This window comes from Phoenix dactylifera, chromosome 1 (genome assembly GCF_051530095.1).
Source record: "Phoenix dactylifera cultivar Ajwa chromosome 1, Ajwa_hap1_PhDact_Kaust_v1.1, whole genome shotgun sequence".
Lineage (NCBI taxonomy): Eukaryota > Viridiplantae > Streptophyta > Magnoliopsida > Arecales > Arecaceae > Phoenix > Phoenix dactylifera.
In genome coordinates this window covers 4,385,461-4,410,163 of record NC_143190.1, presented here as the reverse complement: position 1 = coordinate 4,410,163, position 24,703 = coordinate 4,385,461, and the positions used below count along the sequence as shown (strand labels likewise).

General features: G+C 38.3%; 2 protein-coding genes across 4 annotated transcripts; one reads left to right on the top strand and one right to left on the bottom strand.

The window, feature by feature from the left end:
• The first annotated feature begins 200 nt into the window (after positions 1 to 200).
• Positions 201 to 23,047, top strand: LOC103717912 (Protein kinase superfamily protein). 3 transcript variants are annotated; one of them, XM_088717954.1, is made up of 8 exons: positions 218 to 574; positions 16,924 to 17,066; positions 17,844 to 17,979; positions 18,160 to 18,275; positions 18,482 to 18,692; positions 18,807 to 19,044; positions 19,463 to 19,613; positions 22,414 to 23,047. In XM_088717954.1, the coding sequence occupies exons 2-8, from the start codon at positions 16,926 to 16,928 to the stop codon at positions 22,774 to 22,776; spliced, it is 1,356 nt and encodes a 451-aa protein (XP_088574080.1). In that variant the 5' UTR covers positions 218 to 574; positions 16,924 to 16,925; the 3' UTR covers positions 22,777 to 23,047. The 3 variants fall into 3 exon arrangements, with proteins under 3 accessions (XP_008804702.1, XP_088574080.1, XP_088574085.1); XM_088717959.1 differs by having other exon boundaries at positions 355 to 574; positions 16,985 to 17,066; XM_008806480.5 differs by lacking the exon at positions 16,924 to 17,066 and having other exon boundaries at positions 201 to 574.
• Positions 8,437 to 13,295, bottom strand: LOC149768478 (uncharacterized). Its single transcript, XM_089929456.1, has 2 exons — positions 11,584 to 13,295; positions 8,437 to 11,476 (listed from the first exon to the last, which is right to left on the bottom strand). The coding sequence occupies exon 2, from the start codon at positions 10,155 to 10,157 to the stop codon at positions 8,793 to 8,795; it is 1,365 nt and encodes a 454-aa protein (XP_089785582.1). The 5' UTR covers positions 10,158 to 11,476; positions 11,584 to 13,295; the 3' UTR covers positions 8,437 to 8,792.
• Positions 23,048 to 24,703: the final 1,656 nt, after the last annotated feature.

Below are 24,703 nucleotides of genomic sequence, written 5' to 3'. Positions count from 1 at the left end.
AGCAAAACAAGTATTTTATGAGAGTATACATGTAAATATCAGTTTTATAAAAATATTTATGTAAAATTTAATATTTAAAAAGGCATTTATAATATATATATATATATATATATTTATGCTGCAAAATGAAAATAACGCGCCTTAGTTGGAAGTTTGAAACTTTGACATAATAAATGCGAAGATGTTATGTGTAACCAAGCGATTACTTGTCTCTTCCAGATTCAAACCTAATATTGTACCCGAAAAGAAAAAAAATCAAGCCAGTTGTTCAATGCCGCTGCAAGACAGTGGGTCCCGTATGCGGTCTTCCCGTCCCCTCTGATATATTTCCCTCACAATTAGGTTTCTTCGCCTACGAATTGGAGCCCTTCGCCGACGTGCGCGCCTTCCTCCGACCGTTCCTCTTCCTTTAATTCATCTCTTTCTCGGCTCTCTCCCAAACGAGGAGGAATCTTTTGGTTCGAAAACGTAGATCCATCTCTCCTTTTGATCACTGATTTCGAGATAATAGTTCTGGAAGGAGTGTTTTTGGAAGGAAGCTTTGGCTGCTGCAGCTAACGTGCCCCTCGATTAGGTGATTCTTCATACCCCCATTTTATTTTTATTTTTTTTTAATGAGAATTTGTTAGTTGTTTACGAGTATTAATCTGTCTGTTCGTTATATGCGTATACTTTCCTTTCTAAATTATGCCAAATTTTAGCTATATGTAATTCTTGATGGATGAAAGAAAGAATGAATGAAAAAGCTAAAATCGAGCATATCTGTGTCCTTTGCCTTCCAAATTATATCTTTGTTATGTTTGAAAGTTGATTGGTGGTTGATGGATGGGGGTTTTCCAAGTTTGTGTTCTTGTGGCATCCAGTCCAATTGGTTATTTGTTTTTGCTGTTGAAACTAGAGAGTTTGGGGAGTTTGAATGCTTTAATAAGAAATTGGTTGTTGGGATGGTGTTGCTAACCATACGATTTAAAGGAAAAAAAGAAAAGAAAAGAAAAGATCTGGAGGAGGCTTGTTAGTACTGGTAGATCTAAATTATATGTAGCCATGCGGGATGCTTGTGACCTTGTTAGTTGGTTGATGGGCTTTTTGTGAAAGAGACTGTTGGGTTTGGCATGCTTTTTTTACTCCTATTAATTGTTTCGGTTCGTTTCTTTTCTGTGGGTTCTTCGATGCCACTTGTTGAATTTGCATGGGATTACTTTTCTCCAATGATATTTTTTTTCCTTCGTCTTTGTTTGGAAGGTTTGTTTAAAATTAGAATTATGTTCTTTTTCTTAATTAATTTTTATATCTTATTTGAATATTGAAAGTTCGGATTTGTTATGCTTTTGAAAAAAAAGAAAAAAGACAGTTTAAAACGGAGAAAAGTAAGATGACAAAAATCATGAACTTTGAAAATTTTCTCATAAAGTAGAGGGAAAATGACCGATTCGATGATTTTAAATATTTTATGAACTTATCCCTACATGACCAAATGCGTAGCAGTATACTCTATGCTTTGTGATTTTGAAAAAGATGTAAAGTCACAAATTGCATGCAATTTTGGAGTACATCAAAATGCACCCTCTTTTTTTTTCGTGTGCACGTGCACATGTGCATGTGTGTAAGATTTGTGGTGGTTATGATCATATAGGCATCAAATAGGTTTGTAATCAATGACCAGGCATTTGTAGCTCTATGCTTTGGCAGCTGGACCATTAAACTTCTATTATGCATTCAGCTGCTAACATTATACTCGGTTAGAACACTTGTGCCATGCCCATGCTTATTTTGGTTAATGTAGTTAGTTTTAGGCATGAATTTAGATCATAGAATAGCCAACTTCTTCTAAAAAAAGTGATTAAAGTTTGCCATAAGTTACCAATATAAGCCACAATGCTTTAAAAGCTTTTGATTTTCCCACATTCAGGCAGTTGGTCTTATTCTCTTTTTTTCTTGATTCATAATGATGGACAACCATTATTGTAAGGTGAGGAAACCCCTATTGCTTTGATACATAATAGAAACCAATGTTTGTTTAATATTTCAAGAATTTAAAGCTAATTATTATATTTGTTTCACATCTGCCTTTTTTTTTTCTCAAATAACTTTTGACAGAGCACTGGATGTTGACATATCTTAGAAGCCACTTCTTAGTCCTTTTTGAAAGGAATGAACCAAGATGAGGATATTGAGGAATGATGCTTATAGATAACCTGTTTATATTACATCTCGGTATTGTAGGAGTTTGTTGACTTAGCTAAAACCCATGAAAGCTATAGTGAGCTAATTTTTCACACCCATAGCAAAATAAAGGGGAAAATCTTAAACAAGCAAGTTGTGAAGCTCAAGCTAGCTAATGAACATGTGGTTGTATAAGTATATCTGGATGCAGAAGTGTAAAATGACACATTATTTTGCATATAGCTCAACACCTCCTCACAACATGGGTGGCCTAACATTGTAGAACACCATCACTACATAGGAAGATTTTATGATGCCCCAGATCATGTGAGGTGTGAAGAAACACCAATAAAATTTATAACATATAAGCATATTGCAAGAAATGAAACTAGAGTGAAAAATTACTAAAAACTATTCAAGACTTGCAGCTATTAGACATGAATTATTCTCTCCCAAAGCTTCGCGACTACTTCAAGACACATTGCTGAGTCATTCTAAGCACATTGTGGGTCAGCAACCGTGTTCTTTTATAAGAAGCAAAGAAAAGAGAGTGACTTCTTGTGGGTCAACGATCTAATTGAACAGAATAAGAAGTAATTTCTTCAATCTGCTCGACTCGAACCTTTTATAGAAAATAAAAAGAATTTCAATAGTACGATTTCGGTCCTTTTTGCGTTTTTTAATTGATAATAGAACGTATATATGAAGCCAATGCTTTTACTATTGGCGTCTAAGTCGCTAAATCTAAATCTGATTCCTCTTGTAGTTAAAAGACATGAAAATTTTCGTAAAATAGTAAGGAATTTATATTAAGATGAAACTAGCCTAGGAGTTATCTTGACTCTTACATTAACTTTATTTTCTATTGTGTTGACTAATTCCTCCTATATTTGGAGAAACACTCGGTCAAGTCTAACCCTGAAAGGAAAGTTTTATTTTGTCCAGCTTGTTTCAGGTTGAACCCCTATTATAATGAAGTGTGAAAAATCATTTAGGGATAGTCACACTCTTGTAGTACTTGGCGAGAGCTTCATTTAGTGCATTGAATGCTAAAAATGGATACCTTGTTAGATGGTCATGGCCTCCAAAAGTTATGGTTCGTGATTGGCTCCTAATATGGTAGATTTTGCTCCCAAATCTTGTTTAGACCTTCCCATATTGGCTAAATAGGTCAACAACACGTCCTGTGATCATCTTGGATTAGTCAAGGACATTGACCAACCCTTAAGGACTTGTTTGGTTTGCGAGAAAAGAGGGGGGAAAAATGTGGTCAACGGGAAAACAAAGAAATACCTCTTGTTTGGTTGAAGTTTTCAAAGAAAAAAGATGGAAAAATAGCATTTCTATGGAAATAAGATTTTCATATTTCACGAAAAAAAAACTTATAGTGGGCATGGAAAAGCTACTTTTCCACCGGTTGGAAAGTGGAGTTCTTTTTTTCCAAAATACCCTTAAGCCATCAAAAACGATGGGTAAGGTCTTTTCTTTTATTAAGGGTATAATAGGTATGTCATACAACTTTTTTGGAAAAGTAGATGCTCAACCAAACATAAGCTACTCTGGAATGTGACACTTTCTCATGATCGACTAAATCAAAACCATTTTTTCAAACACCATATTCTCAGAAATCATCTTTCCAGAAAAAATATTCCAGTGAGAAAAAATTCTTTCCACGAGTCCTAAATGAGTTTTTCTTCCCCTCAAATATTTGAATTCTAAGCTTAGTGGGACATAGAGTTTCTAAGTGTTGCTGACCAAAGCTTTTACTCTGTAACAAATTGGACAAAACTAAAAGCCTTCCCCAGCTAACCTAGCCATCCAACATCGAATTTTTGGAGAGACAATCTACTAGAACTAGGATTCTATTTAGCTATCCTATCCCAAAGTTTAAAATAGATTAACTTCGACTAAAATTCGAACTCCAATATTCAATCATGAAACTTAAGGATTAATTTTCCCATTGACTAGGAATTAGCTAGATAAAATAATACTCTTAGTATGACTAGCATACACAATGACTCTCAAGAAACATTTGGTTGCCTCATTTTTCATCGTTTATCTGTTCACTTTCAAAAAATTCACTGCTGCCTTTCCCAAATCCAACCCTTTTATTACTAACTCTACAAGTCTGCATGCTTGAATTCTAAACTAGCGTAAGAGCTACTTATGAAGATAGCACATAGTTTGCATAATGGTGCCACTTGAAGTCTTACTGGAGTTGGCTCGCCAAGGTCCTCTGAACCAGCATCGGGATCCGTACCGATCGGCGGACGAGTCTGTACGGTACTGGTTTGGTACCATACTGACACACGGTATGCTTAGGCGCGCCGGTATTCAAGTTCAATTAATTGGTAATCAATCTTTTTTTATTTTTTTCAATGATTTTAAGTCTAATTTAATATTTTTTTAATGTTTCTATGATCCCGATTTAATCTAAATAATGCATTTTGTTGTTTTAAAATGATATAAAATATAAAATGAGTAGTGAGATGCTGCATGCTACAAAAAAACATGAAATATCCTCAAATCAAGTAGTGAGATAAAAAATATAAAATAATATAATTAATTATATATATTTAAAGCACAATATACATACCAACATCTAAAATTTCATTGAGTGGCGATACGTCTCGTATTTCTTATGGGATGAATATATAAGACTACAACGACAGTGCTTCCTTTATTGTCGGCCCTCGCATATCTATTTTCATGCCACTCGAGATTGGCAAACATCTAACGTAGGGCTACTTTCCTCTCAAACAAGCTATCAAGTACAACATACTTGGTAGCAAATCATGTGATTTGATTTCAAGATCTCTTCCTCTGTATACCTTCTCATCAGTGAAAGGGTCCATAAATGGTTATAAATATATCTGGCGATGGTTTGGGTTGTCTCCACTGTCTGCTGCACCTTATGAATTTTCGCAATATCCATTAACATAAAGTCAATACAATATGCAGCACATAGGGTCTGGAAAATATGTGTCCGCCGCTCCATCAAGATCTCTCCGACGGCCTTATATTGTAGCCCATCATCAGTGATGACCTGCACAACATTCTGCTCTCCTACCTGATCAATCATCTTCTCCATCAATTTAATGATGTACGTGGCGTCGTGCATCTAATCGGAAGCATCAACCAATTAGTGAAAAAAATTTTCGTATCACAATATGTTAAAAAGTTGATAATGCTCCACCTGGTAGGACCAATTTAACTATCACACATCACCGTCAGTCCATATGTGGGCCACTTGCTCTTGTATGAGACAATCTACTTATGTAGCTCCTTATTATTGTTAAGAAGCTCACCGTAGATATCCTTCGGTCCTGGAGGATTTACATCGGGACCGACAGCTTGTATGGAGAAAATGATGGACCTATAGTACGTATTTGTCACGACCCCCGCCCCGTTCCCGGCGGGCCGCCGCGACGGTCCTAGGGTGCGGGTAGGCATAAGGCCACCAGCCACCGCGTAGAACCCTACTACCTATCAATCATCAATAAATCTTGAAAAAATTTGGCATGATGCATGCACAAAATGATCACTTTTCCTATAGTGACCTGTCAGGATTATCTCAATACATACAACACACTACCTGTCAGAGCAGCAATCACATAATCTGTCACATAATAAACCTGGACAATATATAGCAATACATCATCTCAGGCATATAACTCATCTGCACACATATATATATACCTGCTTCCTAATCCATCCATGGTCAAACCCATATCCACAACAGGATCTATGACTGTAACTATGCACTATATACAATAGAAGGTTTATAATACACCAAAAGGGGATAAACCTCTATCTACATTATACTATACTATGGAGCGGCACAGCTAGCAGGCAACCACTAATCCTGCTCCTCTCTATACAATACCTGCCCTGCAATCAAAAATATCAAACTGGGGAGTGAGTATATGAATACTCAGTGAGTGGAGTAGAGAGTACTATGCACATGAGACAAGATATAATCATGGCTCGAGGTAAAATCTCAAGATCAATAACAAGATGAACATGAACTCAACATAAAGAATATGGAGTAAATCATCAATATCACCACAATCAATATCAACCCATCTGAAGCATATATGGAATAATCAAGTCAACATATATGCTACTCATAAATATGTTCAACAGGTCATAGTACTGAATCATATAAATCAGGTGTCAATAGGCTGAATCATCAACAAGACAGCTATCGGGAGGTGGGTTTTACGCCCCAGGCGAACCAGCAACAACTCCCTACTGTCATATGCATACATCGAATATGACACCACACCAATATGTAAATCATCACTAGACAGCTGTCGGGAGGTGGGTTTTACGCCCCAGGCGAACCAGCAACAACTCCCTACTGTCACATGCATATGCAGGATAAGACACCATACCGATAACATAAATGCTAGACAGCTGTCGGGAGGTGGGTTTTACGCCCCAGGCGAACCAGCAACAACTCCCTACTGTCACATGCATATGCAGGATAAGACACCATACCGATAACATAAATGCTAGACAGCTATCGGGAGGTGGGTTTTACGCCCCAGGCGAACCAGCAACAACTCCCTACTGTCACATGCATATGCAGGATAAGACACCACACTGATCATATAAATGCTGGCCAGTATCCAGAACAGAAATCCATCTCACATCTACATACTAAACGGCACCTCGCGGGAATTCTACATCCGCGGAAAGCCATACTGCACCTCGCGGGGTCTTACTATGCCCGGCGGCAAGCAGAATATAAGTCGTAGGACCGGCCGATCCTACGCCTAGGGCCGTGTCCCCCCCTAGGAAGGGACTGGGCTCCGCCCACCCAGAAGGCTACTATGTGCACAAAGGCCGATGTTCAACCCCATCGACTATAGGTGTCCTGCAGATACTGTCAAGCCATGCATGAATGCCATAATGCACCCTCCCAATACTCTACTAAAAAGGAGTATAATCAAGATTACCACTCACTCGATCATGACCCAATCATAAACTAACATCAGGGTTAGGAGTGAGGGTCAAGGAAGTGCAATCCAACTCAATATACCACTAAAAAGGGCTCTACAAATCTTTAAAATGGAGGAAACGAAATCAATTTACAAAAGAAGTTATTTCACAATTTGGAACCAATTTAATTACTCATAAAAGAGTATAATCAAGCTACGACTCACAAGTCTTTAAAATAGAGGAAATGAAATCAATTTACAAAAGAAATCATTTCACAATTCGGAATCAATTTGATTACTCATCAACCTCTCGTAATTCCTCTCAATGTTCCCTCAAATGCATGTACAGAATAATCAAGCATGGAGAATCAAGATTATAGAGAAATCTACTACAATATCAATCAATATGCTCAAGTGGAATCAATTCACACTTGGCGACATTCATGAAAATGAATTAAGGATGCTCATGGTGCAAAGTACATAACTCCCACTCACCTGCCAATCCGGCACAGCCCTGATACGCCTCCAAAAATCTACAGCAGGCAGTGGGGAACTTCTTCCTCTTGTTCCCTAACTTCTTGCCCAACTGTGACATGCATTTACAATACATTTAGTCTTGTATCAAGGGCTATAATCTACGTGCCAATTATAACATAGGAAACTTTAATTGATTCAACTCCCCTGTTCCCTAAATCTTTTCTTTTCTTTCTTCTTTTTCTTTTTAATTAATTAACTCACCATTTATGTGTATTAGGGACTCCTTTGCATGAGTACAAGGTCCCTTTTTGCTTGATCTAGGCTTAATACTCTATTATAGCATGAAATCCCTTATTTTCCACCCGGATGAACAGTAACCCGGACCGACAGCCGGTTACTTCATCCCGGGTTTGATCCACTTTTCAGACTTCAAATTTGATGAAATTTTTACCTAACATTCTACACTCATAGAGGATTCCAGAATAGTAATATGCATCACTATCGGAGGCCGTTTGACCCCCGAAATAATTCGCCGAAGTTGAGACTTCGACACAGTTTTTCCGTAATACCGGAAAAATTTGTCGAAATCCGATTCTTCCTCTTTTAACCACCTCTACAACCCTTATCCGACCCCTCTAGACTATATCCACCCTTTGTATAGCCTAATGTCACCAAAAGACTAGATAGGGACGGATATTTACCTTTTTCTTTTTGGAAATCGAGGTCCTTGCGTAGAGGGGAAGGAGATCTACGTTTTTCCCTTCAGCTAGAAGTGCAACCGGGATCTCCTTCCTCTTTCTTTCTTCCTTTCCTTTCCTCTTCCTTTCTTCCTTTCCTTCTTCTTCTTCTCTTTTTCTTTCTCTCTGTGTCGTCTGAGAACCCCCTCCCTCTTTCTCTCGGTTTCACCAGCTCAAACCCTCCAATTAAATCACATCAAAACACTATTCACCCTTTGTTTAATATTATTAAATTCCCATTTTGCCCCTAACACTTCAACATATCTACCGTTATGCCATTAACTTTTGATTCCTTCCAATTTTACCCTTACCACTTCAATGCATCTACAACTATGCCATTATCTTTTGATTCCTTCCAATTTTACCCCTTATATCAATTTTAAAGGACTATTCTATCTCTTTTTATATATAAAAAAAAAATTTGGGGTTATTACATCCTCCCCCCCTTATATAAAATTCGTCCTCGAATTTAAAAGAGTAAATTACCTGTCATAGCTGCATTCGATGTCTGTGCCTCCTGTAGATTTACCGTGAACACCCTTCCTTGCCCTCTGCCTACTGGAGCTGACAGTTGAGATGGTCCAGCACTCTGCTGTGATGTTTGTGCTTGACCTCTACCTCTGCCTACAGGCTCCCTACTACTAGGCCTGTCCATCTGCACAGAAGGATAGGATGCCAAAGGCACAAACTGCTGGGTGGCACCCTGCGGGCATTCTCTGACAAAATGACCCGGCTGTCCACATCTGTAGCACACTCCCTGGCCCATTCTGCATCTGCCAGGGTGCTGCTTCCCACATATGCCACACACTGGCCATGATTGGAACCCAGATTCAGTTCTGGCTATAGTGACTGGAGGACGAGGTACTGATGGTAGAAAAGTATCTTGTGATTGACCTCTTTTCCTCCATTTTCTCTTACGTGGGACAGGTGGAGCTAAGCGTACAGACTGCTCCATCGGGCTCTCCGAGAGATCTACTCCCTCAGATCTATCTCTACTGCTTTGCCCTTTCCCCATACTCATTTTCCTCTGTTCTCTTTCAGCTCTTTCCTCTTTGTTTCTGGTCTCCCACTGTTTTGCTTTATCTATCAGCCTAGACAAGGTGGGGACCTCTACTGCCAGTACTGCATTATAAAGCGGGGAAATCAGACCCCGCCTGAATCTTTCTATCCTGGCAGCTTCAGTGGGGATGATGTAAGGAGCATACTTCCCCAATCTAGTGAACTCACGAGCGTACTCAGATACGCTCATTCCGGGCATCTGCTTCAGCCTCTCAAACTGAAGAGCCCGATTCTGCCTCTCAACCGGAGACAAAAACTCATCCATCACTGCTTGCCTGAACTCTTCCCAGGTTGGAGAATTCCTACTGTACAATTTGTCCTCCACTTGTCTCTGGTACCAGTCCCAAGCATCTTCCTTCATTGTAAGCCCTACAAGTTCTATAGCTCTTGCATCAGAACAGGGCAGTCTCCGTATCATCTTTTCAGTCTCCTCCAGAAATCTCTGAGGATCTTCACCTTCTTCCCCCTTAAACTCCGGGGTTCTGAGCCTCAGAAATTCCTGTACAGTAATCCCCTCATCATCTAGAGCCCGCCTGGCCAAACTTCTTGGCACAGGTACAGGAGGTGGGATGGATACTACTGACGGGGCAGGAGATTTCCCCCGAGCAATCTGCTCCCTCAGAGCCTGATTCTCCGCCAGTAACTGTTCCATCAATGCATCTCTACTTCCTACATCTCCTTGATCATCAACCCTCCGTCTATCAGCAGGAGGAGGTTTTTCTCTTTGGGGCTCGACATGTGCAGAACCCGCATCCAATGCTATATCTGGCTCCATCCTCCTTCCAGGACGAGCAGGTCCTCTCCTTGGAGGTATTCTTTATATCTCTCTAAAAAAGTCAAAAAGAGAGGATGGTCGTTACACACTGAGTCATGATATATTTTACTGAGTTGTAAATGACTCATAAAATAACATACAGAAAAATCCTATGCTCCATAGTATAATCCTATACTTAATCCTGACTCATCCTATTGCTCTGACAGGACTCTTCTTAACCTTTGCTCTGATACCAAGCTTTGTCACGACCCCCGCCCCGTTCCCGGCGGGCCGCCGCGACGGTCCTAGGGTGCGGGTAGGCATAAGGCCACCAGCCACCGCGTAGAACCCTACTACCTATCAATCATCAATAAATCTTGAAAAAATTTGGCATGATGCATGCACAAAATGATCACTTTTCCTATAGTGACCTGTCAGGATTATCTCAATACATACAACACACTACCTGTCAGAGCAGCAATCACATAATCTGTCACATAATAAACCTGGACAATATATAGCAATACATCATCTCAGGCATATAACTCATCTGCACACATATATATATACCTGCTTCCTAATCCATCCATGGTCAAACCCATATCCACAACAGGATCTATGACTGTAACTATGCACTATATACAATAGAAGGTTTATAATACACCAAAAGGGGATAAACCTCTATCTACATTATACTATACTATGGAGCGGCACAGCTAGCAGGCAACCACTAATCCTGCTCCTCTCTATACAATACCTGCCCTGCAATCAAAAATATCAAACTGGGGAGTGAGTATATGAATACTCAGTGAGTGGAGTAGAGAGTACTATGCACATGAGACAAGATATAATCATGGCTCGAGGTAAAATCTCAAGATCAATAACAAGATGAACATGAACTCAACATAAAGAATATGGAGTAAATCATCAATATCACCACAATCAATATCAACCCATCTGAAGCATATATGGAATAATCAAGTCAACATATATGCTACTCATAAATATGTTCAACAGGTCATAGTACTGAATCATATAAATCAGGTGTCAATAGGCTGAATCATCAACAAGACAGCTATCGGGAGGTGGGTTTTACGCCCCAGGCGAACCAGCAACAACTCCCTACTGTCATATGCATACATCGAATATGACACCACACCAATATGTAAATCATCACTAGACAGCTGTCGGGAGGTGGGTTTTACGCCCCAGGCGAACCAGCAACAACTCCCTACTGTCACATGCATATGCAGGATAAGACACCATACCGATAACATAAATGCTAGACAGCTGTCGGGAGGTGGGTTTTACGCCCCAGGCGAACCAGCAACAACTCCCTACTGTCACATGCATATGCAGGATAAGACACCATACCGATAACATAAATGCTAGACAGCTATCGGGAGGTGGGTTTTACGCCCCAGGCGAACCAGCAACAACTCCCTACTGTCACATGCATATGCAGGATAAGACACCACACTGATCATATAAATGCTGGCCAGTATCCAGAACAGAAATCCATCTCACATCTACATACTAAACGGCACCTCGCGGGAATTCTACATCCGCGGAAAGCCATACTGCACCTCGCGGGGTCTTACTATGCCCGGCGGCAAGCAGAATATAAGTCGTAGGACCGGCCGATCCTACGCCTAGGGCCGTGTCCCCCCCTAGGAAGGGACTGGGCTCCGCCCACCCAGAAGGCTACTATGTGCACAAAGGCCGATGTTCAACCCCATCGACTATAGGTGTCCTGCAGATACTGTCAAGCCATGCATGAATGCCATAATGCACCCTCCCAATACTCTACTAAAAAGGAGTATAATCAAGATTACCACTCACTCGATCATGACCCAATCATAAACTAACATCAGGGTTAGGAGTGAGGGTCAAGGAAGTGCAATCCAACTCAATATACCACTAAAAAGGGCTCTACAAATCTTTAAAATGGAGGAAACGAAATCAATTTACAAAAGAAGTTATTTCACAATTTGGAACCAATTTAATTACTCATAAAAGAGTATAATCAAGCTACGACTCACAAGTCTTTAAAATAGAGGAAATGAAATCAATTTACAAAAGAAATCATTTCACAATTCGGAATCAATTTGATTACTCATCAACCTCTCGTAATTCCTCTCAATGTTCCCTCAAATGCATGTACAGAATAATCAAGCATGGAGAATCAAGATTATAGAGAAATCTACTACAATATCAATCAATATGCTCAAGTGGAATCAATTCACACTTGGCGACATTCATGAAAATGAATTAAGGATGCTCATGGTGCAAAGTACATAACTCCCACTCACCTGCCAATCCGGCACAGCCCTGATACGCCTCCAAAAATCTACAGCAGGCAGTGGGGAACTTCTTCCTCTTGTTCCCTAACTTCTTGCCCAACTGTGACATGCATTTACAATACATTTAGTCTTGTATCAAGGGCTATAATCTACGTGCCAATTATAACATAGGAAACTTTAATTGATTCAACTCCCCTGTTCCCTAAATCTTTTCTTTTCTTTCTTCTTTTTCTTTTTAATTAATTAACTCACCATTTATGTGTATTAGGGACTCCTTTGCATGAGTACAAGGTCCCTTTTTGCTTGATCTAGGCTTAATACTCTATTATAGCATGAAATCCCTTATTTTCCACCCGGATGAACAGTAACCCGGACCGACAGCCGGTTACTTCATCCCGGGTTTGATCCACTTTTCAGACTTCAAATTTGATGAAATTTTTACCTAACATTCTACACTCATAGAGGATTCCAGAATAGTAATATGCATCACTATCGGAGGCCGTTTGACCCCCGAAATAATTCGCCGAAGTTGAGACTTCGACACAGTTTTTCCGTAATACCGGAAAAATTTGTCGAAATCCGATTCTTCCTCTTTTAACCACCTCTACAACCCTTATCCGACCCCTCTAGACTATATCCACCCTTTGTATAGCCTAATGTCACCAAAAGACTAGATAGGGACGGATATTTACCTTTTTCTTTTTGGAAATCGAGGTCCTTGCGTAGAGGGGAAGGAGATCTACGTTTTTCCCTTCAGCTAGAAGTGCAACCGGGATCTCCTTCCTCTTTCTTTCTTCCTTTCCTTTCCTCTTCCTTTCTTCCTTTCCTTCTTCTTCTTCTCTTTTTCTTTCTCTCTGTGTCGTCTGAGAACCCCCTCCCTCTTTCTCTCGGTTTCACCAGCTCAAACCCTCCAATTAAATCACATCAAAACACTATTCACCCTTTGTTTAATATTATTAAATTCCCATTTTGCCCCTAACACTTCAACATATCTACCGTTATGCCATTAACTTTTGATTCCTTCCAATTTTACCCTTACCACTTCAATGCATCTACAACTATGCCATTATCTTTTGATTCCTTCCAATTTTACCCCTTATATCAATTTTAAAGGACTATTCTATCTCTTTTTATATATAAAAAAAAAATTTGGGGTTATTACAGTATTGTCTGCCACATTTGCTGGAATATGGCTGAAATGAAACTAAGATCTAATAGCTCACCATATATCCTTCTTATCCTTCTTCAGCATTGTGTCAAGCCTCTGCTGCTTCGAATCCCTGCTGGAGAAGGCATATGGATCTAAATAATGGATGGTTGCTTCTGGTGGAATCTTTTTGAATGATTTCTTTTTGCTACCAAAAGTCTCTAGCATAGATGCAATACGGCCACCGCCTCTGCTGACGGCCTCTTTGACTGAGGCGGTCCTTTTGAACTCTATATCGCCCTGCTGCTTACAGTACTGAAGCCTGACTCGTAGTATGAGGGCCCAAATCGAGCCCCATATCTGACCACCTCATTCTGCTGCCATTGATCATCCAGGCTTGCCTGCATGGTAGTTTGGATCTGTGCCTCCTCATTTGGGGTAAATGCCTCCTCTGACTCCTTGAAGTGCTAGTAAGGTGGTTCTACCACTCGGCAGTCCACCTCTGTCTTCTTAGAAACATTCTCCTTCATTGCTTTGAAATCGGTGAAATACTTCTTAATCAGCTGTCGAACCTCATATAGGCATTTTCGGCACATAGATACATCGGAAAAACCACTAACTGAGTGCTGCTTCAACCTAGTTATCCCTTCTTTCTTGAACTCTGTATTGTTCCAATTGCACTTCCAATAGTGCTGACCTGAGAGCATTTGCTCATAATTCCAACAAATGTAATGCTCTAGCTCTTTCTTTTTCTTTGATGATTCCATTCCCGTCAGATTATCAAGTATGTTTATTTATCAATTATTCAAAAATAGAAAAATTTCGTTACGATGAAAATAATTTTTTTACCTCAGAAAATGCGTCCGATTTATCTAAACATAATACTAATTTATATTTTTTTTATTTATGTATTTTCAATAATTTCTAAATTTAAAATATATTTAAATATCATAAATTTAGAAAAATATGTTTGCTACTTCAGAAAATACTTCTGAATTATGTAATATGTACTACTAATTTTTCATAATTTTTGGTATTACTTATATATTTTTTATTTTTTTAAATTTAAAAATAATTTTTAATATAAATATTTTAAAAAATAAATTTCAGCTCAAATATATATAGAAACCTAATAATGGATGCTACATATATTTTTTAGTCTCGTGGGTATGTATCAAAGGCTACTTATTTTTCATTTTTTTTCAAATTTAGGCTTAGGCCACTGTGCGCATGTTCGCATCAAAACTTGAATAAATGGGCATCAAATTTTGCTTCAGAGTAGCTTGCATGATGCTAAATATGCTTCTGAGTTTACAATTTTTTAATTTTATTATATATATATTTTTTTTATCCAAAAAAATATTTTTAATTTAAAAAAATTATATATAATTTCAAAATTAAATTTTTTTATTTCATCGTCTAGATCATCCATATATCTATAACATAGAATAAAATCAAGCCCAAATCAAAAATTTTGGCACGTCTCTCCTTATTTTGCAAATTTCGAGCTATTTTTTCAAGCCTAAAAAAATAGAGAAAATGAGATAGGAAAGAGGAAGCATACCTTATTTAGGCTTGGATTTTTCTTTAATCGCACTAAATCGGTGTCATTTCGCAAATTGGGAGAAAAGGAAGCCATTTAAGCCTTAAGACGCTAAACGAAATAGAAGCCTTTCGGACACCTTCTTTTAACAAAAGAAGGAAAGGGGGAGGGGGCCCTGTTCCGAACCGGGTTGACTCAGTGCAAACGGGACGGTACACACTGAGTTCGAATGGAACCGGCCGATTCCGAATGGTTCCGGCTGGTTGGTCCGGTTCGGGCCTTTTTCGACCGGTTCTGGTCAGATCGGAACTTATTCCAGCCGGTTTGGAGCCGAATCCAATTTTAATGGACGAACCGATCCAGTTCCATATGGGTTCGGTTCGGTTCAGCCTAGCTCGCACTTGGGCACAAGAAGCAAGGATGCACATGTCTTAGTATGTATGTCCACCATGTACATATGTACCTAATCAGAGACATGATACTCCTTTAGTAACACAAACACATACGACACACATACAGAAAATCACACAATCACGTAAAGAATGTAGATGGGACATAAATCTATTGTCCTTCCCCTCATATTGGTCATAGTGATGGAGGGAGAGAAGGTCTTTGGACTTGGAGGGTCCTTGATCAACTGTTTTACCTAGCCCATAGAAGAAGAAGAGGAGGAGGAAGACTGAGTTCCCTGCTTCACCCAGCCCGAAGAAGAAAAGTATAGAGTAACCAGTGGCGATGGTTCCATTGTTTGACCCTTCCAGAAGAAACAGCGGAGGACTTATGCTAATCCTTTGCTACCTCTCTCTTGACAAACTCTTTTTTATAAACTTATTAAATGCCTCAACATCAGCTTGATCAGCTTTTACCAGGACTTCATGCAATAACAACCTGTGATCTTTCCTTCTCTGTCTTTTTGTGTATGTATGTGTGTGCTTGCATGTGCCCAGCAATCACGGTAAGTTGCATGCTTCAAGCAACTTTTAGGTAGCTGAGCAAAAGGGTGGCACCTGTGGCCTGTGGGAGCTGAGGCACAGGACCTGGTCTTTGCTGTGCGTTACACCTCAGACACTCCTTAAGAGCAATTATATAGATTTCTAGAGAGAACAACTCTTGTTGAGGTTTGAGAGAGAAGGATTTTCTAATAAGATGGGTCAAAAACTACTACAAGGAACTAATCGCATATGAACTATCCAAATTTAGTTGGAGAGAGAGAAAGAGTGGGGGATGGTTGGTGCACAGCCTAATTGTTTGACAATGGTAGTTGCAGATTTAAAGCATGGGGATTTAACTCAGATAGCTTCTTTTGTGTGTGGTGCTAATAAATAAGATGAAAATATTTGCTTAATAATGAATTTAAAAACATGGACAGAATCAACTAAAGAAATATAAGAGCAATTTACTAGGGAACAGAACTAAGAATAAGGCCTTGCAATAAAATTAATAGCTAAGTGACAAATTGTGTTTCATTATGCTGTCTTGGATTTATCGTACTTAAGAATGAATGGATAAACAAGAAGCGTTTCCAATGAAAAATATCAGTAAGGCTGACTATGTTAAATCTAAATGTTGGGTGATAGAAAGGGCAAAGTACTCAATTTTTCAGATACGAACATATTAAGGTTCTTGTATGGCAGAACTAGAATTGTACTTTTATGATCATATATTTCTGTTTTCCAAGCAAACACGCAATTCAATTTATCTCCAAATTAATATCACTCTTAGCATACAAAATCTTCTAAGAAATTCCAGACTTGTTTAACAAGGTTTGCCTGATGCCTTGTTACAACCCCGCAGTCATGTTGCTCCCTTCTGTATTTTATATATTTATGAGGATGCTGACACTCCTATTGTCAAGACAAGCTTACATGATAATCGCTACTGGATCCCCATATGCCGATCCCCATATGCCTCTTTGGCATCTCAAGCCAGGCCACAAGGCAAGCGCTTCATCTCAGTTTGAATTTCCATACTTTAAAATTCTTGAGCATTAAGATGTTCCCATGATGATCATCCTCTGCAATCTGCAGATGTTACCTGTAGATATGAAGTTAGAGACATTATTTTTGGTGGTCTGAAACCCTTCAAAACTGTGATCCATGATGCAGGGGAAAAGTTAGAATAGTTTTCAGTTTAACTGTTGGTCCAATATTTTCCAGTGCTGCTGATAATTATGTAAAAAAAATAGAAAAAATGCAAAACTGTGTGTATTGATGATGTTAACATTGTGAGAAAAGTTCTTAGCCTGCTGCAAGCACATAAGGAGATTTGAGTTTTTTTTAAAAAGATGACACAAGGAGTTTGTCACAGTTATTTCCGGTATATCCATCAGTGGCTTACTCCCTTTCCTAAAGTTATTTGCCAAGAACTTTCTTCACCTATTATAGTAATATAGTTAAGTTAATATAATGATGAATACATCATTTGTTATTGAACATTTGAGTCCCCTAATGCTTATCAGAAACATGACTTCCTCCAAATAACGTTGCCTGTAAATTCTCACCAAACAATGAATTTGCATGTAGATTATGCCAAAAATGTATCAAATATCCAACAAACAGAACAAGAAGTCCATATATTTAATTTTAAAAATCTGTCTGATATGATATCTTTTATTTATATAAACATATTTTTCAAATTAGTGAACATGATCATTTGTTTGAGTTATTGAAGTATTAGATGATATTGGTCTCCATCATGTGGTTCATCTTATGCAGTGTCTTCCTGGTTCATCAATAGCATTATTCAACATCAAAAGGTTGATTTGGTTTGACTGCCGGGGGATGAATTGCTTTTCTTGTATATTTAAAAAGAGAAATACTTCAGGGGAACAGATTGTTCGGGATCATGGAGGTACGTGCTTCAAAAGTTTGGATGCATGATGTAATCTGTGACTGTGCTGTACTGGCTCTTCATGTTACAACATATATTGGAATACAATCCAATTCTTTCAACTATCAAGTGATGTGACATAGCTGGAGGATTGATCTTGCCCTCACCATAAACTAATGATGAAAACGGTTTTCATGATAGATATTCCCGGGATTGAGAATGTGAGGATCTATACTTACAAGGAGTTGAGAAGTGCCACTGAAGATTTTAGCTCTGCTAATAAAATTGGTGAGGGAGGTTTTGGTTCTGTGTTCAAGGTAAGTTGACATGCTTTGGATCTTATTCTTCTTCTTCCTTTGTTTTTTGTTTTTCTTTTTTTTTTAGGGGGGGTGGGGGGGTGCGTGGGCGTGGAGGGGGATGAGGTGGGGGGTTAAGGGGACATGCTTTGGATTAAATGTCATGTGAACACCATCATTTGCAAAACATTTTTGTGATTATTAACTTGTTGAATTAACTTGTGTAGGGAAAGCTTAAAGATGGGACAGTTGTTGCTATAAAGGTGCTCTCCTCTGAGTCAAGACAAGGAGTACGAGAGTTTTTGAATGAACTCACAGTGATCTCCACTATAGTGCATGAAAACCTGGTTAGGTTGTATGGTTGCTGTGTGGAGGGTGGGGAAAGAATTCTGGTCTACAATTTCCTTGAGAATAACAGCCTTGCACAAACTCTTCTTGGTAAATTTAGATTCCAACTTGACCAAAGATTACTTATCTTGTTATATTATTCATGATGAGTTAGTTTCCGTCTTTGATACAATTTAAATTGTTCCGTTTCTTGCCTACTCTCAGGTGGAGGCTGCAGTAACATCCAGTTTAGCTGGAGAACACGATGTAATATTTGTATTGGTGTCGCTCGAGGGCTTGCATTCCTTCATGAAGAAGTCCGGCCCCATATTGTGCATCGGGATATTAAAGCAAGTAATATTCTTCTTGATAAGGATCTTACACCTAAAATTTCAGATTTTGGTTTAGCAAAGCTTTTGCCGGCAAATATGACCCATGTCAGCACTAGGGTGGCAGGGACAATGTGAGTGAACATAATTTTCTTATCTGGTTATTTGGCTTTTTTCCATCTCTTTGTGTTGGCTATTCCTGTTTTACTCATTGGTAGCTCCTTTTTTTGTGAGAAAACTCATTTATATGTCTTTCTTCCAATGTACAATTTGTTTGGATTTAAAATGTACAAATTTATTCTTAGTGTTAAAAATGTGTATCTCACCTGACATTATGGTCTTTATGGATATTTATGGAGCAGGATCGTTGTTTGAGTGTATTGTATATTTATGCATAAGGTCTGACTGATAGAGGCTTGATGATGAAATTAAACTTTTTATGTTACATGACCCCAGAAGTGCAGTAGCTATGTTTCTCAGTGCAACTTCATTGACATAATTCGCTCTCTCCTTTCCTAACCTTCAGGTTACTTTTTTTTTCTTTTTTAATAGTGGTTATTTGGCACCTGAGTATGCAATACGTGGACAATTGACAAGGAGGGCTGATATTTACAGCTTTGGTGTTCTTCTATTGGAGATAGTCAGTGGAAGATGTAACACAAACACAAGACTACCTTATGAAGATCAATTTCTCCTTGAAAGGGTAACAAAAATTTAACTTATGGATGCATGCTAACTTCATTTTTCAGTTGATTTAATCTGTCTATAGGTAATCTCTATTGTAATTTAAATTCTTGTTTTGTGGCACCTATGTTCTCTTTCAATTCTATGCATCTACCATTCTGTAGTAAAAAGCAAAAAATAATGTGTCATTGAATTTAATAATATCGCATGTTACATTGTACAAAATGAGCTTGCACTTAGAAATGCTGATAAAAGTTACATTCTATCATATCACTGAGATAAGTGTTCTTATCAGTCTAGATTGTTCTTTCAAGTAGGTATTATGCCCTTCTTATGACTTCTATTGTCTGATGCAGTTTTTGTGAAGGAGTTAGATTTGGCCTTCCATCTATCTTGGAAACTTTTATCCTTTATCTCCTAATCAGTTCAATCATTGTCGCTTTACTTGAATCTTTGCAAAATGACATCTTTACTGAATTTCTATTAATATGACCTTGTAAAAACATGAGAAATGGTACATTATGAAGGATTGAGGTATGGCTTTCATTATTACAAGGCATGGGCGATGTTCTGGTGGCAAATTAAACGTGAAAATATTGTGAATGGAATCAAATTGATATTTGGACTCTTGGCTTTACAAGTGGTTTAAAGCTAGAAATAGATGGTTTTCAAGCAGGCAAACTAGATCGTATGAGGGGCTGAGCTCCAATATTGGTCCATCCGTCCATCTCCATATTTAATTTGGATACCAGGATTTAGAAATCACTTCTTTCGAAACAGTATAATCCATTTTGTAAGAGGGGTAGGTGACTTCACAAATTCAGTAACTGGACGCTTAAGTATTATACCTGTTTCTAGGACTCAGCTGTTCATCTACATCTTATTATAGGTTCTTACAGGTCCTTGTTATATTTCATCAGTTTAACATATTTAGTATACGATTTCTGAAGGTACCCTTTGTCACAAAGAATAACTATTACCAAAATTTCATTTTTAGCCCATCATTGTGTTAAAACTATTCTATGCCTCTTTGGAATGTCAATCTCCAAGATTGCTCCAAGGTTTTAAATCCCATGGGATGGAGGTGTCCCGATTTCTCCATGGAACGGGATGCCCTACTATCCCACCCTATCATGGCAGTAGTCCCGGTCATGCATCCCGATAAATATCCTCCATCTCTCTCTCCTTGTTCTTTCCTTTCTTTCTTTCTTTTTTTCTTCTTTCTTTCTTTTTTTCTTCTTTCTTTCCTTCCTTCTTTTCTTTCTTTTTCTTCTACCTTCCTTTCTTTCCTTTCCTTTTTCTTTCTCGTATCCCTTCCTTTATTTCTTTTTTCCTTTTGTCTTCTTCTTTCTCTTTCCTTTCTTCCTTCTTTCCCTCCTTTGTTTCTTTTTGTTCTTTTTTCCTTTCTTTTTCTTCTCCTACTTCTTTCCTTTCACTTTTTTCTTTTCTTTATCTTTCTTTCCTTTTTTTTTCTTTTTCTCTTTCTTCTTCTCTCTCCACGTGGATGGGTTTCAGAGTCCCGATCCCATCCCTATACCATTTTCTCTCAAGAACAGGACGGGATAGCTGGGATACCCCATTGCTCAACAGAACTAACATTTGACTTGTATTTAACATATCCAGCTATTATAGCTGCAATTTGTGGGCACATTATGCTTAATAAACAAGTATTTTTTAAAGATAATTTTGCTTGGGCTCAGATTCTACATTGTTTCATTATATTAATGTTGACTTCAAGTAGTCTTCTCTTGTACTCGGTTGCAGCCATCACTCGTAGGTCCTTCTTGATTGTTTGTTAGTTCAAAAATAGGAAATTTTGCCTGATGACAGCAAGCATTCTTGTTCTCATGACTGGCAATTTCTTTTATGGAATCTCCATGTTAAACTTGAAACATGCATCATTTCTCCTCAAGGGTCACCTTTTCTAAAACAAATATTCCAGAAATATCGATAGAGAGGACAAAATTAAGTTCTTGATCAAAAAGACAATTAAAATTAGACAAGGAAGAGCACTGTGATATGGATGACTTATTCCAACTTCTATCAAAAAAAATAGTTGCCAAGCATGGTTTGGAGCAAATAAAAAGGAGTTCTCAGCATTTGCCCACAAAAACGAAATCTTGATCTACAGTTTATTTTCGTTTATATAATTGATTGTGAAATATATGCTGGTGCAGATGTAGGGGCGCTTCAACATTAGCACTAATGTATATAGATTTAGATTCGTTAGAAGAAGGGGTGTAATTTGCCTTTTTGCCTTACTCCTGGATATGTGATTAAAGTAGATTGGCCGGCTAGAGAAGATGAAGCATCTAATCTTACTGAGAGATCTGTTAATCATGTAGTGGACCTGCAGGCTATATTCACAAATTATCCATATATGTAGATGTTCTTACATTTTCCATTATTATGTTGTATGTTCTTCTCAGTTCTGTCTAATAGATAACATGCTAATCATAAAGAAGCACGGAACATAAATGACTAATTGGTTTTACTTTTAACTAAAGTACAAACACTGTTTTGTAATACCCACATACTGGTTGCAAGATTTATCTTTATACACATCATGGGCACACCGACATCTTTTGCTTGTTGTATACTAAGCACTATTTAGCGAGCATGAAATTTATCCGTACCATTTTTTTCACTTTGAAAAAGATTGCTTCTTTTTCCCCCACTCTTGACCATCAAGCCTTTACCATCAAAATCCTGTCAGTCCATTATGCTTTTCTGAAAACTACTAGCTATTTTGTCCTGAGGTAGAGAGAGAACACAGTATATGGTCCGCTAAAAGCACATATGGGATTCTTGCCTTGCAGACATGGACACTATATGAGCGCAGTCAGCTGGTGAGAATTGTAGACACGTCCCTGAATGATGACTTTAATGCTGAAGAGGCATGCAGGTTCTTGAGGGTCGGCCTCCTATGCACACAAGACGATCCAAAACTCCGTCCCTCTATGTCTACTGTTGTCAAGATGCTGAGGGGTGAGAGAGATGTCGAGCTGGAGATCACAAAGCCTGGCCTAATCTCAGACTTCATGGACCTCAAAGTAAAAAAGCAGAAGCCTGATGAAGAAAACACATCCCTTTGCTTGACTGCACTGGAGGGCTCACCCTTGTCCTCAGAGAGCACCACACATGCAACCATGTCCTTCACTGCAATTACAGATCATAGCTGAATCAACCAAGGGATCAAAGAAAAAAAAAATTAAGGGAAAAAAGAGAGAGATCCTTTTAGTATCAATTGTTACTGATACGTCTCATGTAATACTTGCAATTTTGTTCTGTTTGCTTGTTTCTTGTGTATCGGTACGTATGCAAGCTTGTATATATGCAGACTGTGAATTAGAGCTGAGAAACTCATGGGAGGGTGGAAAACTAGTAGCAAATACTAGTGAAATATGCATTAATTTTTTCATTGATTTATATGACTACTGATTATCCTGTTAATCATGTGGTTTGGCAGTTCTGACTCGAAGATGCCAAAGTAATGGGTATCATTTGCACGGAAGATAAAGATTCATATTAGATTTTGAATTGTGGACGGATTTGGTAAATGTGGCACATGTTTGCAAATTCCAAAGCTAATAATCTTTTCGATCCTGGTTTTCTTCGGGTAAAGATTTTGATTTAAATGTTGGCTGCAGATTTTGTTGCGAGTAGGATGGCAGACAATGTTTTTAAGTGCTAATTACCTTGGAAGTTTCCTGAGGATGTTGTGGACCAAGAGGACAGTGGGGTTGTGAGCATGCAGCTGCTGCAACCGTCTTACAAATTCTCTGATTCCCTAAAAATTTCTAGGGTTCCATGATTTCTGCAATGCTGCTATTACAGTTGGTTGGCACGTCATCTCAAAAGGCTTGCCCTTCGTATCCATGGTTCAAATATTGGCTATTGCTCCATAATGATTTGTGCAATGATTTGGATAGCGAATTTTGAATTCATTTTTGGAGGGTGCCAACTGGTGGAATTGGTAAAACCTGTTCTTTTTCTGATCTTGCCCTTGTTCTGACATTCTATTGATTCTAACTTCCCAGTTTGCAAAAACAAGCCGTCCACATTCTCATATTTGACTGAGCTTTCACCCCTCCATTTCTCTAAAAGAGAAGTGAAAAAGAATTTCTCTCAGCTCTCTTCAGATTAAGAGATTAAAACATCTCACAGCCATATTTAAATATTATTCATAATTGCAATATTAAACCATATTTTGCAACCATTGTGCAGCTCATGCTTCTGAATCCATATTCCATTCTTGCGTCTTCTGAAGATATTCGTTCCAGCTGGTGGGTCGATTAAAGCGTTTTATAATAACAACAGGTTTAAAGGTTGAGTTTGAGTCAGGTAAGCAGCTTAGCTGGTTATCAGTCTCAATTGCAAATCTCTAGCCAGAAAGCAGTCAAGACTCATCATAACTCTTAACTGCTATATAAAAATAATTTTTTTTCCAATTTATTCATCTTAATTTCAAAAGTAATTGGAGCTAAAAATTGAGGTCTTGCAAAATCACAAAGATTGTTCACAAGCTTTTGTGGCCATGGACCCCCACCCCCTTTTTCCTCTTGAATTGAGCCCTACACCTGTGGCATGCCAGTTCAACGGCTACGACGACTTCTTATCCATGCACCACTGGTTCCTACACCCACAGCCAATCAGCAATCAAGTCAAAGTCATCCATCTTTTTTGTCTCACAATGAGACCAGGTTTCCAAGTGGTTCTCCATTTCCTACATCCAAACTATTTTTTCGGTAATTAATTCAAACTGTTTAAATGCATAGAGAATCTTTATTTTAAAAAAATGCAAGGAGAATCCAGCCAAAAATCTCTGTTATCTAGGGCAATATATCCTTGACAAACTTGCGAGATCGAAAAGTTGTCTTAGATATGATTTGATAATAGTAGCTAGCCTAAGCTAAAGTCTGGTAAGTTACAATGGAAGATTAAACATATCCTGTCCTTTTAACAGTGGAAATAAGTCTATTATATTCAAGAAGTGACATTGTAACCGTTGCCTATTAGTGTAACAACTCAAGTGGACTAATTTTTTCCTAGGATTTTTTTTATATATGATTCATAAAGTATTATATAAAGTTAAAATGATCTATATGA

Bases quoted from the DNA above. Each gene is read 5' to 3' on its own strand.
- LOC149768478 (XM_089929456.1), bottom strand. From the start codon at position 10,157: ATGGAGCCAGATATAGCATTGGATGCGGGTTCTGCACATGTCGAGCCC.
- LOC103717912 (XM_088717954.1), top strand. From the start codon at position 16,926: ATGTTGCTCCCTTCTGTATTTTATATATTTATGAGGATGCTGACACTC. The intron at 18,693-18,806 runs GTAAATTTAGAT...GCCTACTCTCAG, and splicing joins CCTTGCACAAACTCTTCTTG to GTGGAGGCTGCAGTAACATC. The intron at 19,045-19,462 runs GTGAGTGAACAT...CTTTTTTAATAG, and splicing joins ACTAGGGTGGCAGGGACAAT to TGGTTATTTGGCACCTGAGT.